The sequence below is a fragment of the Myripristis murdjan genome, chromosome 7 (assembly GCF_902150065.1).
Source record: "Myripristis murdjan chromosome 7, fMyrMur1.1, whole genome shotgun sequence".
Lineage (NCBI taxonomy): Eukaryota > Metazoa > Chordata > Actinopteri > Holocentriformes > Holocentridae > Myripristis > Myripristis murdjan.
The window spans coordinates 15,595,675-15,621,215 of record NC_043986.1 but is presented as its reverse complement, the minus strand read 5'-3'; the positions used below and the strand labels follow the sequence as shown (position 1 = coordinate 15,621,215).

The 25,541-nt window shown below is 43.6% G+C and overlaps 2 protein-coding genes across 2 annotated transcripts; both read left to right on the top strand.

The window, feature by feature from the left end:
• The first annotated feature begins 346 nt into the window (after nucleotides 1-346).
• On the top strand, nucleotides 347-8,204 carry LOC115361906 (potassium voltage-gated channel subfamily A member 3). Its single transcript, XM_030055607.1, has 3 exons — nucleotides 347-3,392; nucleotides 7,020-7,087; nucleotides 7,225-8,204. The coding sequence occupies exon 1, from the start codon at nucleotides 484-486 to the stop codon at nucleotides 2,059-2,061; it is 1,578 nt and encodes a 525-aa protein (XP_029911467.1). The 5' UTR covers nucleotides 347-483; the 3' UTR covers nucleotides 2,062-3,392; nucleotides 7,020-7,087; nucleotides 7,225-8,204.
• Nucleotides 8,205-17,086: 8,882 nt separating this feature from the next.
• On the top strand, nucleotides 17,087-24,246 carry kcna2b (potassium voltage-gated channel, shaker-related subfamily, member 2b). The gene is made up of 2 exons (XM_030055608.1): nucleotides 17,087-17,191; nucleotides 18,250-24,246. Exon 2 carries the CDS (start codon nucleotides 18,367-18,369, stop codon nucleotides 19,864-19,866), a length of 1,500 nt encoding a protein of 499 aa, XP_029911468.1. The 5' UTR covers nucleotides 17,087-17,191; nucleotides 18,250-18,366; the 3' UTR covers nucleotides 19,867-24,246.
• The last annotated feature ends 1,295 nt before the right edge of the window (nucleotides 24,247-25,541 follow it).

Here is a 25,541-nt window from a genome sequence, read left to right as displayed (position 1 = left end):
CCTGTGGATTATCCTTAGTGGTTTTAATGTACCTTTTATGATTAGCCTATCTCTAAATGCCCTATAAGTGGGAAGTGACCTTGTTAGAAAAGGAGGACTATTTTGACACGCCCATGTGTGTGAGTCCGTGCGCGTGTGTCTCTGAGAAGGGGAGAGAGGCGGGCACGCCCAAAGGATGGTGTTGAATGACGCCCGTCTGTTGCTTCTTGTTTATGTCGGTGCGGTCTGCGATTGGCGGAGGAGACAGAAAGGTACCCATCTCAGGCGCGCCATGGGCGGGTGGAGCGCCTGTTTATAAACCCATATCTCTCCCCGTGGGCGGGAACACCAACAGTGGGGAGTGAAAGTGAAGAGAGGAAGACAGTGAGATAGTGAGAGGGACAGTGGAGGAAACGAAGCTGTGGCGGTGGCTGTGGTTGACCGGGGTTCGCGGAGGGGGCGCGGCGGCCGCCCCTGTATGCGTCTCCATCCCGACGGGCGCGCATGGACGACCACCTCAGCCTCCTGCAATCCCCTCCGCCGAGCGTAACCAAAACCCGGGGCGACACCCTGGTGAACCACGGATACACCGAGACAGAGGCCGACGTGATGACGGTGGTGGCGTGTGACAACATGCTGGAGGAGTCGGCGGCTCTCCCGGGCCACCACTCTCTGGACCGCTATGAACCGGACCACGAATGCTGCGAGAGGGTGGTCATCAACATCTCGGGTTTACGCTTCGAGACGCAGCTCAAGACCCTCTCCCAGTTTCCAGAGACCCTGCTGGGCGACCCAAAGAAGAGGATGAGGTACTTTGATCCTCTCAGGAACGAATACTTTTTCGATCGGAACCGACCAAGTTTTGATGCTATTCTATATTACTACCAGTCCGGTGGGCGCATTAGAAGACCTGTCAATGTGCCCATTGATATTTTTTCCGAGGAGATCCGGTTTTACGAGCTGGGAGAGGAGGCTATGGAGAAGTTCAGGGAGGATGAGGGCTTCATAAAGGAGGAGGAGCGGCCCCTGCCAGAGAATGAGTTTCAAAGACAGGTGTGGCTGCTCTTTGAATACCCAGAGAGCTCGGGTCCCGCCCGGGGCATAGCGATAGTGTCTGTGCTGGTCATCCTCATCTCCATTGTCATATTCTGCTTAGAGACATTGCCAGAGTTCAGGGATGAGAACAGGGATCCGATCACCGTTGCGCCCGTGATAAATGGCACACTCCCGTATCTCACCAGCCCCTTCTCAGACCCATTCTTCGTGGTGGAGACGTTGTGCATTATCTGGTTCTCATTCGAGCTGCTGGTGCGCTTCTTTGCATGCCCGAGCAAGGCCACGTTCTCCAAAAACATAATGAACATCATTGACATTGTGGCCATCATTCCATATTTCATCACCCTGGGCACAGAGCTAGCAGAGAGGCAGGGCAACGGCCAGCAGGCCATGTCATTGGCCATCCTGCGCGTGATCAGGCTCGTCCGGGTATTCCGCATCTTCAAACTCTCACGTCACTCCAAGGGGTTACAGATTCTGGGACAAACTCTGAAGGCCAGTATGCGTGAGCTGGGCCTGCTCATCTTCTTCCTGTTCATCGGAGTCATCCTCTTCTCTAGCGCCGTCTACTTTGCTGAAGCCGACGACCCTGATTCGGGTTTCAACAGCATACCTGACGCATTCTGGTGGGCTGTTGTCACAATGACCACCGTGGGCTATGGGGACATGCACCCCGTGACAATCGGGGGGAAAATTGTTGGCTCTCTGTGCGCCATTGCCGGTGTGTTGACCATTGCCCTCCCTGTACCTGTCATTGTCTCCAACTTCAACTACTTCTACCACAGAGAGACGGAGGGTGAGGAGCAGGCACAGTACCTGCACGTGGGCAGTTGTCAGCCTTTGGCAGACACAGAGGAGCTGAGGAAGACCCGTTCCTCTTCCTCACTGAGCAAGAGCGAGTATATGGTGATAGAGGAGCACGGGATCAACAGCGCCTTCAAACAGCAGCCAAACTTCCCCACCACCACGCAAAACAACTCGCAGAATTGTGTGAACATCAACAAAAAGATTTTCACCGATGTGTAGCCTATTTAGTGCTGTGGCCCTGAACACAAGAGGGTGTGTGATGTGTCAACATGCAGCTGGTACTGTCATTACGCACCAGTGTGGAAGCAGCGGTAGATCAGAGAAAGAAAGAAGAGAGAGCTAACCCTGTCTGTTCAGAGATGCTGTGTTATGCTCCATTCAAAGAATCAGAATTTGTCATTTCAGTGCTCTGAATTCATAATTCTTTATGGTTCCATTCGCGCTTGGAGAGAGAGAGAGCTCTCATAAAGTTATAGGCCTGTTCTTCTCTGGGCGACTTTTTCTGCTATTCCGGGGGAATATACCTGTTGTGTATTGTGCAATAGCCATTACATTATCACAACAGGCATAAATAGAAGCTTTTTAACTGTGAAAGATAAATGCAACTGTATTACTCGAAGGGCACTCACATTGTATTAACATGCGTTATGAGTCGTGATTCGTCAATCATAGCCTATGCATGATATTCAGATTCATTTAAATATGTGTGTGTGTTTAAACACATGTAATGTCTGAAGAACACAGTTCAGCTTATATTATCTCAATTTGACCGTTATGTGCTTTGCCTTTATTGTGCGTTTAAAGTCTAGTCAAAAATGCTACAGTCTTTAAAGAAATAATCCCCTATAATTTATTGATATGAACTATCCTAGTAGGCTATTATTGCGTAAATGGCACAACGAAAACACAGGAGACAGCCGATTGTCAGTGTCTCATTATCGGTGCAAGACTCACGCGTGAGAGAGGAAAGGAAACACACATATTTTCTCTCTCACGCACACATACGGCGATCAAAGATGGAGCGTGCTTCTCTTTGGATGCCTCAAATATCACCCGCTGTGATGCAGTCTCCATGGCGACGGTCGTTTCCTCGGTAACCCCAGTCACCGTTGCCATGGCATCCCTGTTTCCACAGTAACCTTCCAGATGGCTTGGAAGCTATATTGAAGATTCTCATCTAAAAGGCTCGTCTTCGGTGTCTAATAAGACTGCTTTTTCATCACGCTGTGCGTGCGTAAAATGTCGGACCAAGCATACCCAGTGCAACTACTGTTAACCAACAAACCTACTCAGCAAGTTTGTCAGTGACTTTGACATTGGCGTAAGAGCAGATTTTGAGGACGGAAGTCTCTTTTCAAACTGTCATCATGAACTGCCCCCCAAACCAACCAGGCAGACCCTGAGCAGAGAGGTGCCATGAAAGACCTGGGAAGGAAGGAGGCAGCGCGCGAGGAATTATGAATGGACTGGGAGTACGACGTGCCTGGTTGTCCTGGGTGCGCTACCTTGGCCGCTCAGCAGAGGCTGCTGTTCTCCCACGAATGGAGCTGGTAAGTTTGGAGCACGTCTCAGGGGTGGGAGCACGGTCATGCCCCTGTCTGTCCTTATGAATTATTCCTTTGCCTCTAGTCATAAAACCAGTGTTTTTACTGTTTGTAGATTTATGCAAGCGTTTTTATAGCCTTGTCAATTCAGGCAGCCTCAACCCGTGACTTGTTCCCTAATGCAGAGAACTGGTGTCTCTCAAGAGAATGATAGCTCATTTCAATCACTGGCTCCACACTGAGGTGCAGGTCATATTGGATGCATTACATTACGCTTCAGGCCTTTCTGTTTAAATTTACTGCAATACCATTCTTCATTGATTTTCCTTTAGCAGGGAGTCTTCACTAATTGAGATTGTGAGTTAGTGAGTGTCTGTCTTGTATTTCTGTATTCATGTGAAGTTTACCCATGTTTAAGAATCACAAAGATACCCACTCACCCCATAAAATGTCTATCTGTGTGTGTCATATGTATATTTACACCTACATAAGCTTGAGTGTCTATTTATGTGCAAGTGTTCAATGGGCATGCAGCTCTCACTTTATGCCCCACTTGTCGTTCACCTTCAGCTGACTTTGTCTTACTGAATTTGGGCAGCAGCAATGACATCCATCCATCCAGCCTGCCTGTCTCAGTGCTGCCCCCTAGTGGCGTCCATGTCCTACTGAGAGGACAGGTGGCTAGACCAGTAACCCCGTCTTTTTCTGCCATTGGCCTAGCAGAGACAGGCAAATTAACCGTGAGGTACTAAACTTGAAGAATAAAGAGGATGGATGAATCCAGTTTACTATATTTATTAACCCTGCTTTTAACCCTATGATATGATACGATGTGATATGATGTGATATGATATGGGCATATGTTGTTGGAAGCATATGTTCTGGTAATGTCTGATTTAAATTTTTCTTATAGCCTAGACCTAAATTAAATTAAATATTGAATGCTTGAAAATGTGCACCACTAATCTGAATATTTGAAATGATTTTATGTTTTGGATGAATACCAAACTCCATATTTTTCTAGTTTGTCAGAACTGGGTTGTAGAATCCATTGAAAAAAATCCTTGAATACAATGTGTGCTGCAGCCTTGTTTTTTTTTTTTTTTTTTTTTTTCCCCCAGTCACATTGCTTTGTATATTTTTCCCTTTGAAACAGCCGCTGCTCAGCCATCCTTGTAGATGTGGGCCTAGATTTATGTGCAGTGTCTTCTCTGACTGTGATTACTACACCAGAGGAACACAAGAGAAAGAGAGAAGAAAGGAGGAATGGGGAACCTATCACACAACCATGCTATGAGTCTGTTCACTGTTCCCTTCTGTCCCCTTTTCTGCTTTGTGTAACTGTTTGTTTGACTGTATGTGTGTGTTTACTAGGGTTGGGTACGATACACCGATACGACCGGATAACCGATTTTACGGGCGAGAGATACGGCTGTATCGGTAGCAGACTCCTCAATCGATACGAAATCCGCTATGAATCCTTAGATGAATCGATTGTAGAGTTGTGGATCGGATATCGTGAGACTATGAATCGGTTGCCTGAGGCTTTACCGTTTTCATCTCTAAACAACGCGAGAGCTCACGAAAGGACTCTCCCGCATGCTCCGTAACGTTAAGGGGCTTTCACATAGCACGTGCTCGGCGCAGACCTCGGCCACCGCAGCCGTTCATTGTGTATGTGATCATGGGACGTGAGGGCGCACCGGTCCGCGCCGAGAAGGGCGCAGCGCGTAGCTGGTTGGCGCCCTGTAAGGTCAAATCTGGTTGGCACAACCCCTCCAGTCTTTTCACCTGCACCTGCACCACCAAGAAAAAAATTTACAACAACTGCACCAGCACCATACAAGTCCAAAAGGCAGAGAAACTTTCCAGGCTACAGCAGCGCACTGACATAGATTGTGTAACAAAGCGAAGAAGTGCCACTCTGCTGTATTTTCACTGGCTAACAGCAGCACACTGGCTTAGCTTGTCTATTCAGAGAAGAGGTATCACTTTGGCTTATTTTTCATATTCATGTTATCACAGGAATGCTCCTGCTCATTTATTGTTGAATTGTTAGGTCTGTTTGATAAGTAATTTACATTTTTAAAACAAATAATAATTTAACATATTGTTAAATTATTTAACATATTGTTAAATTATTGGAGTCAAACTTACTGGTAAACATCTACTCCTTCAAGATAATGTATTATGTTCTACAACTCATAATCATACACTAACACTAAATAGCGAGTGTTTGAGAAGCATATTTCCTCTGTGCTACAAAAGATCTGAAGTAAAAAGTGCTCTCTTGTTGTCATGGGTCTGGACAGAACCGCCACTGGTTCCATGCCCGGAACCCGGTCCATCATTTGGTGATGCCCAGTCTACATCAACAAATGTTAACTATCGTATTGTTTTTAGGGTTGTATCGAATCGTATCGTTCTTAAACCGTATCGAATCGTATCGTTCTTAAACCGTATCGAATCGTATCGTTCTTAAACCGTATCAAATCATATCGTTCTTAAACTGTATCGAATCGTACCAAATCGTTCTCTATTAAAAATATATAGTTTCTGAATCGAATCGTAACCCGTGTATCTAGATATGTATCGAATCGGCCTCATGCCAGAGATTCCCAACCCTAGTGTTTACCAGCAAGTTTGAATGCAAGTGACGTTATTAATCTATATACCTCTCATGGTTGCCTGCTAGTCTGCATCTTTGGAGCACTCTCATTAGGTAGCTGACCTCAAAGGCCAAACTGGGAGGTCCCACAGAACCACCTCTTCATTGATTATTTCATTTCCATTTTGACCCCTCGCCTCGATCTGTGACATTAATTTTTAAGTGAAAACCACCATATCAATCATTACTTAAGTGGGTTGTTCATTTCTCAGATCACACAAAAGCTCCTGAGAGGAGAAACAATCTATTGATCAGGAAGTGGGATCTATTATGGAGGAGATGAAAGCTACCTGTTTATCATCTGGTCTGGCTAGAAGCTTTTCTCAAGGGAATGGGCAGGACGGCCTGGCAAAGAGACAAAAACACAGACGTGATATAACACGGCGCACACACGTCTTTGAAATTCTTACCCTGCTCATTTCTGCTAATGCGCTTCTCCACTCAGCTCACTCGAGATTTAAGTTTGTTTCTCTTACTTAATCTGCTTTCCTCACCTCGTCTCATCCCCTCTAGCCCCTCATTTCGTTTATATTTTGGCATTTAATTGCTCTTATGCTCTTACGACTTTCAGTGAGTGAGTGAGTAGATAGGAAGTTTAGTGCCTTGCTCACAAACATTTCAGCAGGGCATGTGGCTGTTGATCCATCTCTTTGAGAGGAAACTTTGACCTCATTTGGGACAATCTTCCTCATCACTAGACCATGGTATTTTCTCTCCTCTCCTCTCCTCTCCTCTCCTCTCCTCTCCTCTCCTCTCCTCAAACTGACAGTGTTTACAGTCTGCTGTATGCATGAGTGGTAATGAGACAGGAGGGAGAAGAGGAGCAGCCTTGCGTTGTTACTAAGACTATTGAGCTGTGTGACAGGGCTGCCTACACTTGTGTGCCCTCTTATGATCTTTTTTTTTTTTTTTTTTTTTTTTTTTAAATTATTTCCTTCTCTCTTCCTCCTCTTTCTCTCTTTCAGGTATAGGTGCTTGAATTGTTAGCTTAGACCTCCCCCGACGACAGACAATTAGACTGCCCCCCATTTAGGTAAGTAGATTATTTCTAATCAGAAGTGTCAGTATATTTTGGTTAGAATAATAATCACACATCAAGTGTTTCTGTTACTATTTGTTAACGTTGCATTGGTGACATATTAACCTGCAGTGGTACTTCTCTTCCTCTAGGGGCGTAGTGACTCTGGTCTTCCTGTCGGGGCCAGACAGGCCAAAGATGAAAACTGAAACATGACCCCCTTTGGATCAATTCCTTCGCCCTGCCCTCCTCCTTAACCCCTACACTTCCTGCCTGACTGTGTGCCCTCCAACCCAGGACTTGCGATGAATGAATGGTGCATTGTCCGGGGCATCCTAGCACCTCTCCTCTCCGGTGGACCACCACTCAGAAAACCCCCAAAACATCAAACTGCAACTGCAACAGTGAGAGAAGCTAAAAGAATAATGTATTCCACATGCAGTTTTATCCAGCTGCAGTTTTGCGACGGCCTCCGTTCTGGAGTAAACACGCTACCAACTACAACTGGAACTATCACAAGAGCAAAAGGATGTGATTCAGACAGTGACAAGACAGGGAACTGTGTGATGGATTGTATCAGAGCTCCACATTGTTCTCTGTGGGAAATTTCAAAAGGACAGATTTGGGAAACAACAACCAGCTTCACAAAGCACACTCTGTTCCTAAAACTCAAAGGGATTTTTAGCCTCTGTCGTCATGTTTCTGGAAAGTGCTATAGAATGCAGACTATCACTGGCAAACACAGCTTATGCTTCGAGTCAGAAGCGGCCATAGTTGAGGCCAACAGTGAATTGCTAATATGAAATTGTGATACAAAAATCAAGGACTGTTAGCCATATGCCTTTGTTAGCTCTGTGTGCTCTGTATCGCTAATATGTGAAACACACTCATATGCTGGTTGCTGAGATTCCCCTGATCCACATATGCAGAATAATACATTGGCACACATGTAACAAAACACACACACATACACACACATATGCACACACATGCACACATGCACACACATACACTTATGACAGGCTTTGTTTTGTCCCATGGTGCATAGGTGTTATTTGGAAAGGTGCAGAATGTGTCAGGGGAAGGTTGTGTATGCCAGTATTTGTTATGTGTTATTGCGTTGTGCTGTCTTAAACATGACCCATATAAACAGATTACAAAGTGTGCTGTCTTTATTTGAGAGGAGCCACAGCTTACGTTTCTGCCACAAATGAGAGAACATCGCTCACTGTCCACTGTGTACAACTGGGAGAACATCAAGGTGCAAATTATAAACCCTGTTTTTTACACTGAACACTGTATACTTCAATGGTTTGACTGGCAAAGGCTTAACGTGCATAAACCCTTGCAGTGTGTGCAGCTCATGCATGTGTGGACTGACTCGTCTGGTTGTTTCATTCATTCCAATGTCATTTTTCAAACAGACTGAGCACATTAGTCCATTTTTTGCTTGATTATTTTTGATTAATTTGTGTTTGATTACACACAGCAAAAAAATCTCCATCATAATACATTTTAGTGTCATATTCAGTGTTAAAATCTTATTAAAACAAGTGAACAAATCTGCCAGTGTGGTGAGATAATCCCACTTGATTCCAATGCTGATCAACTTGTTTCCAGAATTTTCTTGAATGAAGTAAAATTTTTCTTGTTGCGGCATAGAATGTATTTATATTTGTTCCTGGAAAAAATCCTGAAACAAGTGATACTGCATTGGACACAAGTAGCAATTATCTCATCCCACTGGCAGAGTTTATTACTTGTTTCTAGAAGAACTAAATTTTAACACTGAATGTGAGACCAAATTTTTGCAGTGAAACAAGGGACCAAGAAGCTACAGTATCAGTGATCTGACTTTATGTATCATGTCAAAATTACTGTAATAAGGTATTTTTAACAGTCACACCATTTCATGTTCCCTGGTTTTAATTTGAATTTAATTGGAGCATTGGCATCTGGGATAATGAGGCTGTTGCGTCAGAGTTCAATTAGTATTTCCCGTGCAGAGCCTCACACAGTGACAGGGTTGTAGTTGTGAACAATAGTGGCTGGCTGGCAGCCACTTAGAGGAAACAGCAAAACATTTCCAGTCATACAACAGAAGTGTCTTTATTGTAGGTCTGCCGAACACAGAGAACAAGGCTCTCTCTTTGTAATAGGGCGACAAGGCCAGTCCTTTATAAGATAATCTTCAAAAGCCAGAGAGGGTGCGTAATATCTCTATTAAGTGACAGTCAAAAGCTCAAATACTTATTTGTCCCAGTTGATGAAAACAGAGGCAAATGACAAATATCCCAAAAAATTTTGTCTGACAACACAGCAGCACCAAATACTAATGCAGGAAACAGAGATGGTCATTCCTGGATGGTAATTCCTGTAATATGAGAACATTATCCAATTTGGCTGGACCTGGCCAGGACTAACAAAGTTTTGCGCTGTGTCTGTGTCCAGTGGAAAACTTCATCTCATCTCTCAGCTGAGGAGGTAAATATTAACATTCTAGCAGAGGTTTACTGCCTTCGCACTGTCATGCTGTGTATGAGCAAGTGTGCTTTATTGCCACAGTGAGACCACCAGCTGTCTAATAACTCTTCCATCTCCCTGGACTATTGTAGGGCCAGGAATACCAAATCGAAACTACCTGTCTGTACAAGGCATATTGGCAATGTGAGAGTACACGAGCGCATAATGCTTATCAATACTACAATACGATAATGTATGACTGTCCCTTAACCGCTCTCTTTCTCTCTGTCCCTCTCTCTTTCTCTTTCTCTCTATCTCCGTTCTCTTTAATTCTAAAATATATTAGTGAAATATATCCCACGGTGTCTGAGATCACTAAAATATCTGTGATGTCATCAAAGTGCACCACCAGCCATGACGCTCCAGCAGGAAATCTCCATAGCAACAAGGGAGGGTTCGGTAAAAGATGAGAGAATTGGTGTAGCAATACAGTCCTTAGACTGCCGCAGTATAGAGCAGATACAGCCTCCTGCATGCGACTTACATGAATCATCGTTTAAGCTGTCTATTTCAGCATCAACTGGTGTGGTGTTTATGCCAATAAAGCTTCAAAGATGGCTGAGCATGGAGGGTGCGTGGGGTGGAAGGGTCAGTGTGTTTGTGTGTGCGTGTGTGTGTGTCTGGCAGAGCATCAGCAGCAAGTTGCCCCAAAGACAGATTGGATCTCACCAGGCAGGGACTCCTTTTGGACAGCAGGTCTAAGTGGAATTAAAACAATGCCAGCACTACTGATGCAATTGCCAACTTCAGATCGCACGCAGTCACAGTGGAATAATATGTTGTTTGCCTGATTGAACATCAGTGAAAAAAATATTAGAAATTTGGCATCACCTCTTGCAAACAAAATGATTTACAACTCAAACTTTAGAAATCATCAGTGTGCATATTCTAAAGGGTCTCTTTTTGTGTTGCAGATACTGTAGGTGACAAGGCCACAGGTTTTTGTTGCCCTGTGAGTCTGCTGCTGATGCCTATGACACTTAATAGCTTCATGCAAGGCTGAGGTATAGGCTATACAGTAATGAAACAAAACACACTGCATGCACAAACATTAAAGTAGACATACACAGACGTGAATGCAAATGCATGATTATCTCTTAAAAAACTCTTTTTTGCATAATAATGAACCCTTTCACATATATAATATTTAAACCTGCCAGATTCACACATGACATTTTATATGGACGTTGATCCAGGTGGCTTTTCACCCTTGTGACATTTCCACAAATCCCTGTGGCACACACCAGCTGAGCCGCACCATTGGTGGAACATGGAGGGCTGGTTGCTAAGGGTGATGATGCTGTTGCCGGTGCTTCCAGAGCGATTGGATTCCTTCTGCATGTTCATTGGCTGATCAGTGCCCGTTTTCAGCCACACACGCATCAGCCAAGATGGAACTCCCTACACACATGTACTGTACATGCAAGGATACACACACTCACACAAACACACACGCACACGTTCAAAATAGCCCTGATGTTCACAACCAGATGTCGTGACACACATTTAACATCGAGTTAGTCTGTGCTAATGATGCAAAAAAAAAAAAAAAAAAATCTCCATTTTAAGTCTTTTAGTCTCATATTCAGTACTAAAATCTTTTTTTAAGTGGAAAAAAGTATGATGAGAAAAAAGTGTCATGAAATGTGGGATGAGATAATTCCACTTCCAATGCAGTTTTACTCGTTTCAGGAAACGCTCTGGGAACTAGAATAAATATAGTGAAAAAGGAAGTGTATTTAAAGCAGATCAGCACTGGAAACAAGAAGGATTATCTCATCCTCCTGGCATATTTTTTTACTTGTTTTAAGGACAGCAAGCTTTAACGCTGAATATGAGACTAAAAGAGACTTGTCAAAATGGCAACTTTTTGCAGTGCGATCTACTGCCAGTTATCTCCATTTGTTGCTGTGTCCAAGGAAGCAGACAGATGGTGACAAGGGTGAAAGTGTAGGTAGACAGGTAGAGAGATGCTGTGTGTTCTACCAGATGATTCATCACGCTGTCACTGTGACCTTTAGCTCTCACCTCTGCTCCTTTCCTCCACCTTTTTCTACCTTTCCACCCCCCCCTTACAGTTTCACTTTCTGCTCACCTCTAACTGTATTCCTGCTGACACTCTCTCTCCTCTCTTCCTCTCCTCGTTGCGCTCTTGGCACTTTCTCATATTCTCTGTGACGTACACTTTATCCTCTCCCTGATATCATTTCTACCTTCCCCTCTCTTTCTTTCTTCTTTTTTCTCCTTGCCTCTCATCACTGTCTCTGCTCAGAGGTCAGGTGCTGTCTATCTGGTGGAGTGTCTCCAATGTTGGCATGCTCTGACACTGTTTTTCCTTGCTGTGACAAGTCACAGTCACATAAAACAAACACACAAGACAAAATGTTAGCAAATGGTTGTGGCTGCCAGATTGTAGCTCTTATACATTAACTGTTGATTTGATCAAACCGGGCAGACAGACAGCACTGAAGCACAGTAAGCAGTGTGGGGAAACCTGGGTGAGATTTCCTAGTGTCACTTCACATATTGCACTATAGAAGCACGGTCAGGCTGCCAAGCTGTGAATTTGTTTACTGCATGTAATGCTTTCTGGGAGTTTTGTGGGTAGATGCGAGCATGGTGATGTATATGCATGTGGCGCTGACATAAACCACACCTCCAGTGCAGTAAGGCCATTGATTTTTCCGGGTTTGCTAAAGCTGAGAGAATAATAGAAAGTGAAACCACATCCACAATCGATGGTGGAGTACTCTACTCTGTAGAAAAGGGCATATCTCATCATAGAGAGCAGAGATCATCAGCCTGGCTGCTCTCTGCAGGTAGGTAGAGTACTTCCAAGGTCAAGCTCTAAATATAGTGGGACTCCAGAGGGAGACATGCAGAGATAACAAGGGGTGAGGGGACACAATTGGCAGAAAAAGGGATGAAAGGGTGAGATTAGCAGACAGGGCAATTAAGCTATTTGTCACAGAGGAGCAGCATCACTCCCTAACAATGCTGCATGACTGTTGAATGGAGTCTTGTTAGGGAGTGATTCATGCATGCCAAAAATTATTGAGAACAAACAGAGGATTCAGCATGTCCACACAGAAGTTAAAGGCTAGAACAGCAAATTCATTTGAAATTTAAGAACATCACACTTATAACTGAGTGTATGATCATTGATGTGAATGTGTGCATGTGTGTATTTGCATGTGTTCAGTTTAGGTATGCGAGTATATGTACTTGATTTAGCTTCCTATCTACATTCAAGAAGCATACACTTGGATTAGAGGAAAAAAAGAAAGCACTTTCATTGGTGTGACACTGCTCAGTATGTGTGTTTGTGTGTGTGTGTATGTGTGTGTCATAATTTAGAACTGAGCAGTCACCTGCTGCAGCGCAAGCAGAGGTCGGGTGGGACAAAGCTCCTCCCCTGCAGTCTGCTGCCATAAGTTGAGTAAACACTTTGCCCTTTCCTTCGTTCGCTCTCCTCCTTACTCGCCCCCTCCCTCTCTCCCCTCCACATGTCCTGCTGCATACAGAGAGAAGGGTGGAGATTTGAGGTGTACAGTAGGAGGTTTTGCTGACTCACATAGCTAAGCAGATGCACAACTTGTAAATATGCTTATCATCTCAAAGTATATCTCAACTGAGCTACCTGTGTCAGCATACCCAATGTAAGCAACTAAATTTAAATGAGGAGGGGTCAAATTCATTGTGTTTGCTCACCAAGGGTGTAGCTGAGTCCCCTTACACTTTTCTCTTGCCCGTACACATCCATTTTTCCACCTGCTACTTAACAAACATTTATTTCTTCCACAACTCAAACACACCTCCACACATTCCTTTACTAATCAATTATCAAACACACACACTGAAATTATGTGTTTGGGGCTACAGCCCGCGCTCAAAATCTCTGTTTTTAGCCTGCAAGGCAAAAACCCTGCCGAATTTCTGTGTCCAGTTTTATGGGTTTTTACCAAATTCTGCTTCAAAATCAGGACAATATGAAATAAATGTAAAGCATAGTCATAAATATAACTTGGAGCCCTGGGTAGACAATCAATACCTCTATTCTTTCCAAACAACTAGCTCATTCCGTGAACAGGATGGTAATCAAGAGCACAGGAAATTGCTAAAAACTGTCTGGTTCCCTCAAAAAAAAGTTCTGCACAAAGGAAATAGAACATTAAATAGAGTACATTCACTCTATATCTGCTTCCAGGGCCGTCTTCGGACATGCTGAAGTAGATTATGCTCAAAACAATGACCTTGTTATGATTTACTGACCCTGGGAGCAGATATATAGTTTGCTGATTATTTATTCTTTCTCATCTACTGTAGTTTAATTCTTGCTTCTGTTGTTATTTTGGGATGTGCTAGCTTTCTTGGACTTTTCCACACAGAAGAAAATACAACTCTGCGACTGCAACCCCTGGGCGTGGTTCCTGCAGTCACGTTGCAGAGAGTGATTAGCACTCTGCCCATTGACAGAGATAGAAAGCTTTCTAACGTTTCTCCATGAGGTTCCATCTGGTCTGCTCGACTGAACAGAAACAGAATCAATGGTGCCTGGCAGAACATGAAGGTGAGAGAGAATTGGAGACAGAATTGACAATTTGACCTGACTGGGAGTTAATGGCATTTGTACCTCTGAGTGTGCCAGTAATGTAAGATCATTTTTACAAGAAAGAATGGGGAGAGAGTGAGGTGAGAGAGGGACACGACACAAAGAAGTTATAAAGAATACCTTGAAGAGAGACAATGTATGCAGCTAATCTAGGGTATGATTCAGAGCAACTCCCCCCACACCCGCCCCACCCCAACACACACACACACACACACACACACACACCCATCCCCACAAACCCAATCCTATATCATATTTTCAGTATGTGCCCTTTCCCCTCCTAGTAAAACTGGGTTATGGATAATTACTGCAAATGCGGTGGTGGATGATGAATCATCACACTGCTGACACTCAGGATAGGGTCTCAGTGGCTGGGCGCTAGGCTGGCCACCATTTCATAATGGCCCCCCTCATTTACATTCATTGTCAATGCAGATTTAAGAGTTTTTGGCTATCCATCAGGCTGCTTATGTAAAAGTGTCAATACCTCTTCCTAGAGACCTTCAACTGGCGGGGCTTTCTGGTTACCAGCTCTGTGCAGAATGAGCTATCACACCAGTCCTGTTGTCCCATGACATCATCTTAATCAGTTTTTACAACTGGATTGGAAAAGTACTGTGTGAACGTGTCCTTGAGCAGCAGAGAACAGTGGAGGAGCATGAGTAAGGGAGGACAAGTGATGTTCCTCATGATGTCTAGGGAATTGTGGAGTCTCTCTTTCTCTTCCTTGCGCCATCCCCTCTCACTCTGATTGCAGACATATCTGGGTTTTCACCTGGCCCACTTTCAAGCTCCAGGCCGGAAACAAGGGCAGGGAAGACTGAGCTCAGCAAGACTTCCCTGCACAAGTTAACAGAACAATGTAATAGTTGCAGTTTGTGATAGCAGTAAGATGTAAGCATTACTTTGTGTGTGTGTGTGTGTGTGTGTGTGTGTGTGTGTGTGAGAGAGAGAGAGAGAGAGAGAGAGAGAGAGAGAGAGAGAGAGAGAGAGAGAGTGTGTGTGTGTGTGTGTGTGTGTGTGTTTGTTAATAGGTCAGGTCAGTAATTACCCATGTGTAACAGCCTGCCTCTGCATTATGCATACATTAAAGACCTCACAGGTGGCATGCAGTTTATAGGTGCCCTAGAACCAATACACTTGACTCTACTATCGCCCATGGGCACAAATTTTGTTATCCCATTGGGCCCCAAGGCAAGCATGTATAAGGTTTCCTACACTGCCAGCAGTCACTATTCAACCCTGTGCCCCCTGCATCAAGCACCCACCCAGTGAAGTGCCAACTCAATGGGATATAACAATACTAAAACCTGATTACCAGAGATATTTATGTGAGAGGACAAATTTAAAATTTAATTGCAAATTTGTGTATGGGTAAATCTGAGTTTCAGGTCCCTTGGTGGTCTTAATGGCATAAGGCAAGCCACAGCCAGATCAGCCGTTTGGACCGAGTCATTTTTAAGACTTTTTGGGAACCAATTATAATTACATGTCTCATTAAGTGATTAAATGATCTCTCTCATTGTTGATTTAACTTAGGTCATCCAAGAAGATCAAAATGGGTTTTCCTGAAAAGGGTTCCACCCTTTGGTGGACGACGCGTCCCCTTTAATGTGCAGCAATGAGGATAGGAGTGTCGGGAAAAGGGGAGCGCACAGGGATGGGGCGAGGCGCGCAAGGGGCTCTTTGTATGCGCTGCAATGCCCAACTGCAGCCCACGCATCTTAACGTCAACCGGCTGAATTATGGTGAAATATGAGAGACATGCCAAGAGCCAGCGGCACAAAAACAGGTGGTCGTGATGAGATGAGACAGCCATTGGAAAGATTGTTCAGATAAGAGAGAAATGAAGGACTGGACTCACAAGCTTAATCTGATGCACTTTCTGCGTGGAGACAAACTGGATAGGAATACATGCGTCTGAGCACCAAGTGACACAGGGTGAATTTCTGCATTGTGCATGTCCTTATCTGAAATGTTGTAGTCCTACAGAGAGTGCTATGCTGCTTTGTCTGATGCATGGAATCTGTTGTTTGTCTATGATCCACACAAGAGAGGGTTGCAAATGGCTTGAGCATGTCTGGCACCTGCCACTCCAAACTAACTCACCCACTGCGCTTGCCAACCAACTACAACACCGGCTTTTAATGACTGAATAACCCAATGCATGAACTTGGTTGCTTTGTCTCAATTTGATGAAAAATAGTGTTTCACCCATTAAGACCATAAAAAGACTGCGTTATTCCATGGAATGGGTTCTGAGTGTAAGACTCGAATTGTTTTTACTGATGTGCATCATCGGTGTATTCATATGGATATTCCCCATCAGAAAAAGATGGTGGAATTTTCAAGGGGACATATTACAAAATAATATTTTACCGACCTAAAACACATATGCAAATCCTTCCTACGGAATACGGACCTGTTTGGGATCAAACAGGTGATTCGCCTTAGATGAAATCTGCAGAAGCATGGGTGCATCCGAATTGAAACACTGACAGAAACGCCTCCCGCAACCTCCCATCCTTCTGTCTCTGCAGATATCAGACTAGAGGATTGCCTTTACTGCTGTTGCAAGCGGCGTCATATTGTTCTGAAGAGGGGGCGTCATATTTTGCTGATGCCAGCATTTTAAGATTGCTGTAAGAAAATCACAGTGTTCCCACCACAACATGATCTCCCCCTGCCAGCTCCACCCTATACATCAGAGAGTGTATCTACTGGTGGCTGAGGCAGGGGAGGTAAGTGGGAGGTGAAGAGGGGCTCCGTTGCATCCTCACCCCTTGTCCCCTCTTACTCTCCCTCTGCTGGGTTGCTGCAGAGCCGGGTCGTCGGGTGATGTATGGCGGGCTGACAGGAGTTGCAAGTCGCTGGCCGTGGGAGCTGACTTACAACCGGACACTTCTCCACCGGGCCCATTGCGCATTACAGCAGAGGACAACGCTAAAACTGTAAACAACCCTTGCAAGTGCCCGTGTAAATAGGTATGATTCATACCTCTAACTCACACATGTATTTTAATGCTAGTTGAAATCTGCTGGCTGGGTCTTATGAGAAAGTACAAATATTGTGGTCTAGTGTAATATCAAAGGCTCTCTTTTTCTCAGTAAATCTGAAGATCTGATCTTCTAGCGTTTGTGCAATTGCCTATTAAGTGAGGGCTATCCTATTTTATGAGTGCAGATTTCACACAGAGCTCATAAGCTCTTCAGTAATGCAGTGTGGTTCCACTTTGCTAAAATTGTCCTACCTGCATTAAATATAGCCATCTAATCTACTGATCAACTATTGATGGTTTAAAGGTTTGATTGAACTAGGGCTCATATATCTCTCATGTGTTTTTCCAAGGCTAATAAAGCATGTGGAGATTGGGCATATCACAGATGGAGAGAGGAATCCATCTCACTGAGATTGTATGGAGCACTCAGTATATAATCAAATTTGTTGGTTGTAATTGCACCATATGAGAGCTGATACAGTATTACTGGGAAGCATATTGATCTTGCAGTGTGGTCATATGAGAGAGAACTCATAACCTAATACACAGAGACACAGTGGAGCCTAGGCGCTCAAATGGTCCTGCCCCTCTCCTTGTTAATTTCAGCTGCCCTGCTCATGCTGGTTTGCAGGCAGGTCCTGAAATAATCAAGCCTAAAGGCACTACCAGTATTTGGGCTTTACTTTGTGGCATCAACTAATAAGTGTGAACAAGAAAAAATGTCTTTATAAAAAAAAAAAAAGTGAATTGAATTAGGAAACTGTGTACTTAGCAAATTATATGAATTGGATTAGGAAACCATGTATGTAGCTCATTTATTTTCAAAGTTATGGAACAGCACTATGTGCTTGTCAGTACTGGATGTTTAATGTTTATGAGCTCAATTGATTGTATGCATGCTTAAAATGGAAAATATTTTATCAAAGTGAAAATATCAATTCTCAGTAACATTAAATTCTAACATCTGCTGATATGATGAAATGCAAAGCAGTCATTTTAACACTGTAGTCGTTTTTTTTCTCTGCTTTCTGTCCTCTCCTGCAGGTTATCACAGGCAGTTCTGTCTGCATCTCAAACCACGAGTGTTTGGAGCCTTTATCTCCCTGTAGCCTGAGGTGGCCCAACTCTGTCTGAAAGCTCAAGGTGTCATCTCCCTCCAGCATGACGGTTGCTACAGGCGACCCTGTGGATGAGGCAGCAGCACATCCAGGCCAGCCACATGATCATTATGACCCAGAGCCGGACCATGAGTGCTGCGAGAGGGTGGTCATCAACATCTCGGGCTTACGCTTCGAGACCCAGCTCAAGACCCTCTCCCAGTTCCCAGAGACCCTGCTGGGCGACCCCAAGAAAAGGATGAGGTATTTTGATCCTCTCAGGAACGAGTATTTTTTTGACAGGAATCGGCCAAGTTTCGATGCTATTCTGTATTACTACCAGTCAGGTGGGAGACTGCGCCGGCCCGTTAATGTGACCCTGGACATTTTTTCTGAGGAGATAAGGTTCTATGAACTAGGTGAGGAGGCTATAGAAATCTTCAGGGAAGATGAAGGCTTCATAAAGGAAGAGGAGCGGCCTTTGCCAGAAAATGAGTTTCAGAGACAAGTGTGGTTGCTCTTTGAATACCCGGAGAGTTCAGGTCCTGCTCGTATCATTGCCATCATCTCTGTCATGGTGATTCTTATTTCTATTGTCAGCTTCTGTCTGGAGACACTGCCAATCTTTCGAAATGATGAAGAGGAGATGTACAATTATTACCCAACCATGTCCAACTCCACCTCTACCACTTACACCTCTACATATTTTACTGATCCCTTCTTCATCTTGGAGACCCTGTGCATCATCTGGTTCTCTTTTGAGTTCCTTGTCCGATTCTTTGCATGTCCCAGTAAAGCTGGATTTTTTGGCAACATCATGAACATCATTGACATTGTGGCTATCATCCCCTACTTCATCACCCTGGGCACAGAGCTGGCAGAGAGGCCAGAGGACGGCCAAGCAGGCCAGCAGGCCATGTCTTTGGCCATTCTCCGTGTCATCCGTTTAGTCAGAGTGTTTCGTATCTTCAAACTCTCACGTCACTCCAAAGGGCTTCAGATTCTGGGACAGACTCTGAAGGCCAGTATGCGTGAGCTGGGCTTGCTCATCTTCTTCCTGTTCATTGGTGTCATCCTCTTCTCCAGTGCTGTCTACTTTGCTGAGGCAGATGAACCAGATTCGCAGTTTAGCAGCATTCCTGAGGCCTTTTGGTGGGCAGTGGTTTCCATGACCACCGTGGGGTACGGCGATATGGTCCCCACCACCATCGGGGGAAAGATTGTGGGATCTCTGTGTGCCATTGCCGGTGTGCTTACCATTGCCCTGCCTGTACCTGTCATTGTGTCCAACTTCAACTACTTCTATCACAGAGAGACGGAGGGTGAGGAACAGGCACAGTATCTGAACGTCCCCAGTGTGCCTAAAGCTAACTCAGCGGAGGATCTGAAGAAGAGTGGTCGGAGCGGCAGTGGATCCACTCTCAGTAAATCTGACTACATGGAGATCCAGGAGGCGGGGAACCATAGCACTGAGGATTTTCGGCCTGAGAGCATGAAAACAGGCAACTGCACCCTGGCCAACACTAACTATGTAAACATCACCAAGATGCGTACAGATGTATAACCTGAGTGCAGCTGTCAACATCAGATGGAATGTAAAAGGTCTATAACGGGGGGATACAAGAATGACTCCCTGTGTTGACCAACATATGGGGCCGAGTGTGGGAGTCCAGAGCAGATAAGTAAGATTGACTGGGAGAAAAGTTCAGTAGAGAGAACTTCATAATCTCCCATTTCATATGGACCTATTAACACCAATAAGAACTGCCATCCTATCTTATTTGGGACATTTTCAGTGTCTGCATGGAGTTAGTCTTACCTGTGTGACTGTTACGTAGATGTCCTGCTCACAACAGTAGCCAAATAGTAGCCTAACCAGTAATAATCAACATTAACAGCATAAAGGGATTACTAATTGCTACCTTCCTGCTCTAACTGCCCTTTGGAAAAAGTTGCACGCTAATAATTTTGAATCAGCATTAGTTTCATTTTTAAATGTAACTGTACCCTCATTTACTAACTTAAAAGTGATGAAAAACAGACCACAATATTATCAGCACTCAGGAGCGACTTTAATCTAGTGCTCCAACTGCCAACGTTCTGACTCAGAGAAATCAAAGCAGCATCACAGAGATCACATCTGTCCTGTGAGAAGAAAACTGAAAGGGGCTGTTGTCTGATTTCAGTCAGATATTGTCCTGCTGCCGTCTTGGCCAGACAAAAGTGCCCCATTTGAAGGACCCAGCTACACTAACATTCCTCCCTTGCCCCTCACTGGACAGGCTAGTGGCCTCTCTGACGGCCAGTAGAAAGGTGAAAGTGCTGCAATTCCAAACTACAATAGCACAACACCTTTTTCTCTTAATGAACTTCAAGTTGATCTAAGTACAAACTGTCCAAGTCGCTGCCTTTGTCATGCTTAGCACATGCAGGGCTAGCAGGTGGATGGAGGGAAGATCTCTCTTAACAGAGTGAGTGGCTTGTTTATTTAGGTGCAGTGTGTACATTTTATCTGTTATTGGTCTAAATGTGCATTTTGCAGCTTTCTTGGGGTTGCGTGCCTACATTTGTTAGTGGTTACAACACCTGATGTGAGGATGGTGATGCTGAATATCATCTCTGTAGGTTTGTGGGTGAGTGCCTATTCCTCTATCCTCTTCACAATACCCTCAAGTGTCTCTGTAGCCCCCACCCAGGCCCACTCTGACAGTGATACACTGTGAACACTGTTAAAGTCACAACACTGCCCAGCAAACACTGTCCTTTTTTCTACTTCATAGCATTCCATGTTTGTAGTAATAGATAAATGGAGATTGAGAATTATACAAGGGTGAGAATTTAGTTTGTTGGTTTTGTCAGCAGCTAGTTTCACAGAGTTTAATGTTTATGTATGCAATGTTCACTAGTTTGATATAGAGTTAATTAAAGCTTATAGTGTATTAACCCTAAAATGTTAAAATTGCAGACCTCTCCTCTCTTTGGAAGAGACAAGCACTAACCCAGAATCAGTATGTAAGCTCCACTGGGCAACTGAAATTAATTTATGAGGCCTCTCCAGCTATTCTATCGTACCAGCAATGGCAGCTTTGCATTTTCCAATCTGACCTGTTAATTGGAAAGAAGCAACAATAACATTTCACGTTAGGCTTGTGTAAAAGCTTGCTTGTGACATCCAAAAGCTTCTTAGCAATTCTGTTTAAGTTAATTGCTCTTCAGTAATCAAATTGGTAAAGAACAAATTATACAGCCCTACCAATCATTGTTATTTGGCCATTTCAGCCCATGTATTTCTGCCCTTAAGCAACAAATCAAAATTATTAAGTGTTGCCTGTCTTGGGAACAAGTTAATGACAAAAAATTCATCTATGAATATTTATAAAATCATTTACAGAGTTACGCAAGTGCTGCTTGCTCAATTATCAGGTCATCGAAGACAACTTTACTGTCACATGATCTCTTTTTGAATTGTAAAAGAGATTATTTTTTGTCTCAAGTGTTCCACAATTATTTTATACCTATCCTGCTTGAAGAGTGATTTCTTTGGTGCACTTTGACCACAGTGTAATGCAGGACAAAATGCGGGGGGACCTGTATAGGCTATGCTTCCTTCATCAGCTTTTTATCAATGGTACTATTCTATAGCTGCATGACCTATGAAATATTAATTGTAGCATGCATATGTTATAATTAATACTTAAAAAAGCAAAATTCAGTTGAATATATTCCTGTATCTATATTTTTCTTGGTGAGATACTGGCGATATGTGCAATATATGAAAGACAAGTCATATAACGTTTGACAAATAGTATGCATTCTCTGAACTATGTTCTTAGAAATACTGTTGAGTCACACATCTTGTAAAGTGGTGACCCTGAGAGGGTTGTGTGTCTGTGAGAAGATTGTCTCTGATGAGGATAAAGGAGGTCAGAGTAGGTATGAGAGAAAATAGGAATATCATTGTGAAGTTTAGGAAAGGACAGGAAGGCGTGCGCAAATAAGAGACATGAAGAGAATGCCAAAACTGACTCAAGAATAGAGATAGCTAAGCCTAAGATCCACAGTTCAGCTACAAGACTTAAAGCGGCATCCCACTTTTTGCGGCTAGTCTCAGTATTCCAGTTACAGTCACAACCCACTGACTGTGGCTCATAGTGAGGCCGATGTACTGGAAGCACAACAACAGATACTGTCTGCTGCCGGCCCAGTGGGTGAAGAGGGATTCAAACAGTTGGCCAGTCTGGCTTTTTGCTCAGTGGAGTGTATCATAATGCTCCAGGGGCCTGTCTGAGTGCACCTATCTCTGAGATGTAGGTCTGTAGTTGTCACTGTGGGGTGTTGTGTATGCACTGTATGTGTGTGTGTGTGTGATAGAAAGAGAGAGATGGAGAGAATGTGTGTATGAGAGAGAGAGCTTTTAGATGCCCACAGGCTGAGCGTGTAGCTCTTAGAGACAACTTGCCAGCAGTTGTCTAAAATGCTGCTCTTTCGTCTCCAGGCCATAAACAACCCCAAGAAAGAATATGGAGAATATTCTTTTCCGGCCAGTACGATGCTCAGAGCCTGTATGTGTGCATTTATCTGTGAATATGTGGGTGCGTGTGTGGTAACTTTTTCACTGAATGCAGAGGGTAAGACATTGTTTCAGGGGAAATGAATGCCTTGCTGCTTTTGCTAGGGTTGAGATTGCTGAGTATGTGTTGACTTGTATGACAATGCAGCCCTCTGATCTAGGCAGTCTGTATAAGACCAGGATGAATCAACCACAGAGATGACCTGCAGTGCAAAGACCAATTTAACACATTTTATATTGTAAACTGAAGGAAACTGTAAAGGATAGGGAGGATAAATTTGGAAGTTAGATACTGGAAGTTAGATTAACACTGCCCACAACCTCCTTACACTCCGCTTTACTTATTAGTCCAGTGTGTACTTGTATCTCTTCAGCCAGCTTTCTCCTGCTGGAACACCTGTGTGACTTAATGTGGCCTGAAAGCTTCATCTGGACCAACCTTTTTCCACTGTCTTTGCCCACTGTCTGGGCAAAAACATCCTCATGGAGTTAGCACAGAAACCATCAAAATAGATCAGCAGAATCATCTGGACCAAGGAAAACACACCTTCTGTGCTGTGCTTCACAACAAAGACCAGAGGACACTTACCTACCCACTTACCTGCACACAAACACACACACACATACACACAGACACCCACACACACACACACTTGAGCACACATACACACCTTATTCTTGGACAATGACAACTGTAGGTGCTGTCTGTTTATCCTTCTGTCCCCGTCCACAGTCTGAACACACGACTGTGGTTCTCTGGAACTCAACGGCCACAAAGTGAATGGACTATAACCCACTGCCAGGGGTAAAAACACGTAGCCATGTAAACAATGTATCTAAGAATTTAAGCTGCTTTAAATGATGTCTTAAAATGCCTAAAGCTTCAGCTTTAAAAATGAGCTTCTGCCATGTACAGATTCCTGTGTAGCAGGGAATCCAAGTGTATGCTTCTTGAAGTAATCCAAGAAACTAAACTGAGTATTGTAGATGAAGTATCTATTAGGTTTTGTATGCTCCAAACACAAAGGATGGAGGTATATATACATAACAAAAAAAAACAGTGGAAATCATAATTTCTGTGGGAACTCTGACTGCTTATTTTGTCTTTGCAGATACTGTAGTCTGTAATTAATGTTTTTTTTTGTTTTGTTTTTTCCACTCTGTTTTGTTGTTTGCTTACTGAATGTCATCTTGGCTCACCTTTGAGCTTCACGCAGTGTAGGAGCTGAGGTATGACTAACACGCACGTACACACACATTCTGTGGCCTTGGTCCAATAAGACCCCCTTTAGTTTTGTAATTCCTCTACTTAGATTCCCTCTCTCCTTACTCTTTCTCAGCTGCTTTTTCAAGGTCCAACTGTGTGTGTGTGTGTGTGTGTGTGTGTGTGTGTGTGTGTGTGTGTGTGTGTGTGTGTGTGTGTGTGTGTGCGTGAGTGTGTGTGTGTGTGTGTGTGTGTGTGTGTGTGTGTGTGTGTGTGTGTGTGTGTGTGTGTGTGCGTGCGTGCGTGCGTGTGCGTGCGCGTGTGCGTGTGTGCGGTTCTCAGCTCCTTCACTGGCTAATCAGTGGTAGCCTATACTCAGATATCTGTACAAAGCCTGTGTGTTTTCTACTATTGTATGGAAAACAAGAAGCAAACAAGAAGCTCTCCATTGTTACACACAAAGGAACTCTGCATCTGAATGCTTGACAAGGACTTCAAACTGATACACATTTACAGAGATCTATGGAGAAGAGAGTGACAATGATTCAGAATGTCATCATCCAAATGATTATAGCTGTTGGAAAGTTACTATGGATAACAATGTTCTTGATGAAAATACTAATAATAACATCATTATATTAACTTCAAAACAGTGTTGTATGTGTATTTTTCATGTGAAGCAACATCTGTAACATGGGGCCTTGAAGAATTGTACAGTGCTCATGCGGTAGTGTTACCATTTTTTTTTTTTTTTTTTATGGATGTTGCAGTCTGGGCTCAGACAATCTAACAGACAAGGAATAAAAATCAGAGGAAAATAATGAGGTATGACACTTACATGGCACTATAAAAAAAAAAAAAAAAACAGAGCTCTGATCAAGTGTGGCACTTGCTCTGTTATATTATGGCACAGCACTTGCATTATAAAAAAATATTTTTAGCTCATGTTTTTCTGTAGAGCAAGTGTTGTGCGTGCCTTTTTTCTCTGCTTTGCATTTTTAGAGAGGATATATGTCAGTTTGTTGCATAACTTATTATGAAGCTCAAATTATGATGCAAGCCCCAATTAGTGTTTTCACTGGTACAAACATGGGCCAGTGAGTTTTTCATAAAGTTTCTACATTAGTGTCCTGAATGCAAAGTGCACAGCATCTTGGTGCTATTCTAAATCTAATTCATTCACTGCGATTCCCAAGTAACCCACTGACTTATATCCTGTGTTAAAACTGTGCGTGACCTCCCTAGACATATGTGACAGCCTCCGTTCTTATTCTCTCAAAACAAAAGACTACCGTCAAGGAGAAGTAAACCTCAGAGTGCCATATATAAAGAGATGAAAATACCGTTGGAGAAAGGCTTTTCTGCTGTTGGCCACTCTCGTGTCCATTACTTCGTGAAAATACGTTTGAATAGAGTATGGCCCTTCATCTTGTAGATGGTTTTGTGTCCTGCTTCTCCTCCTAAG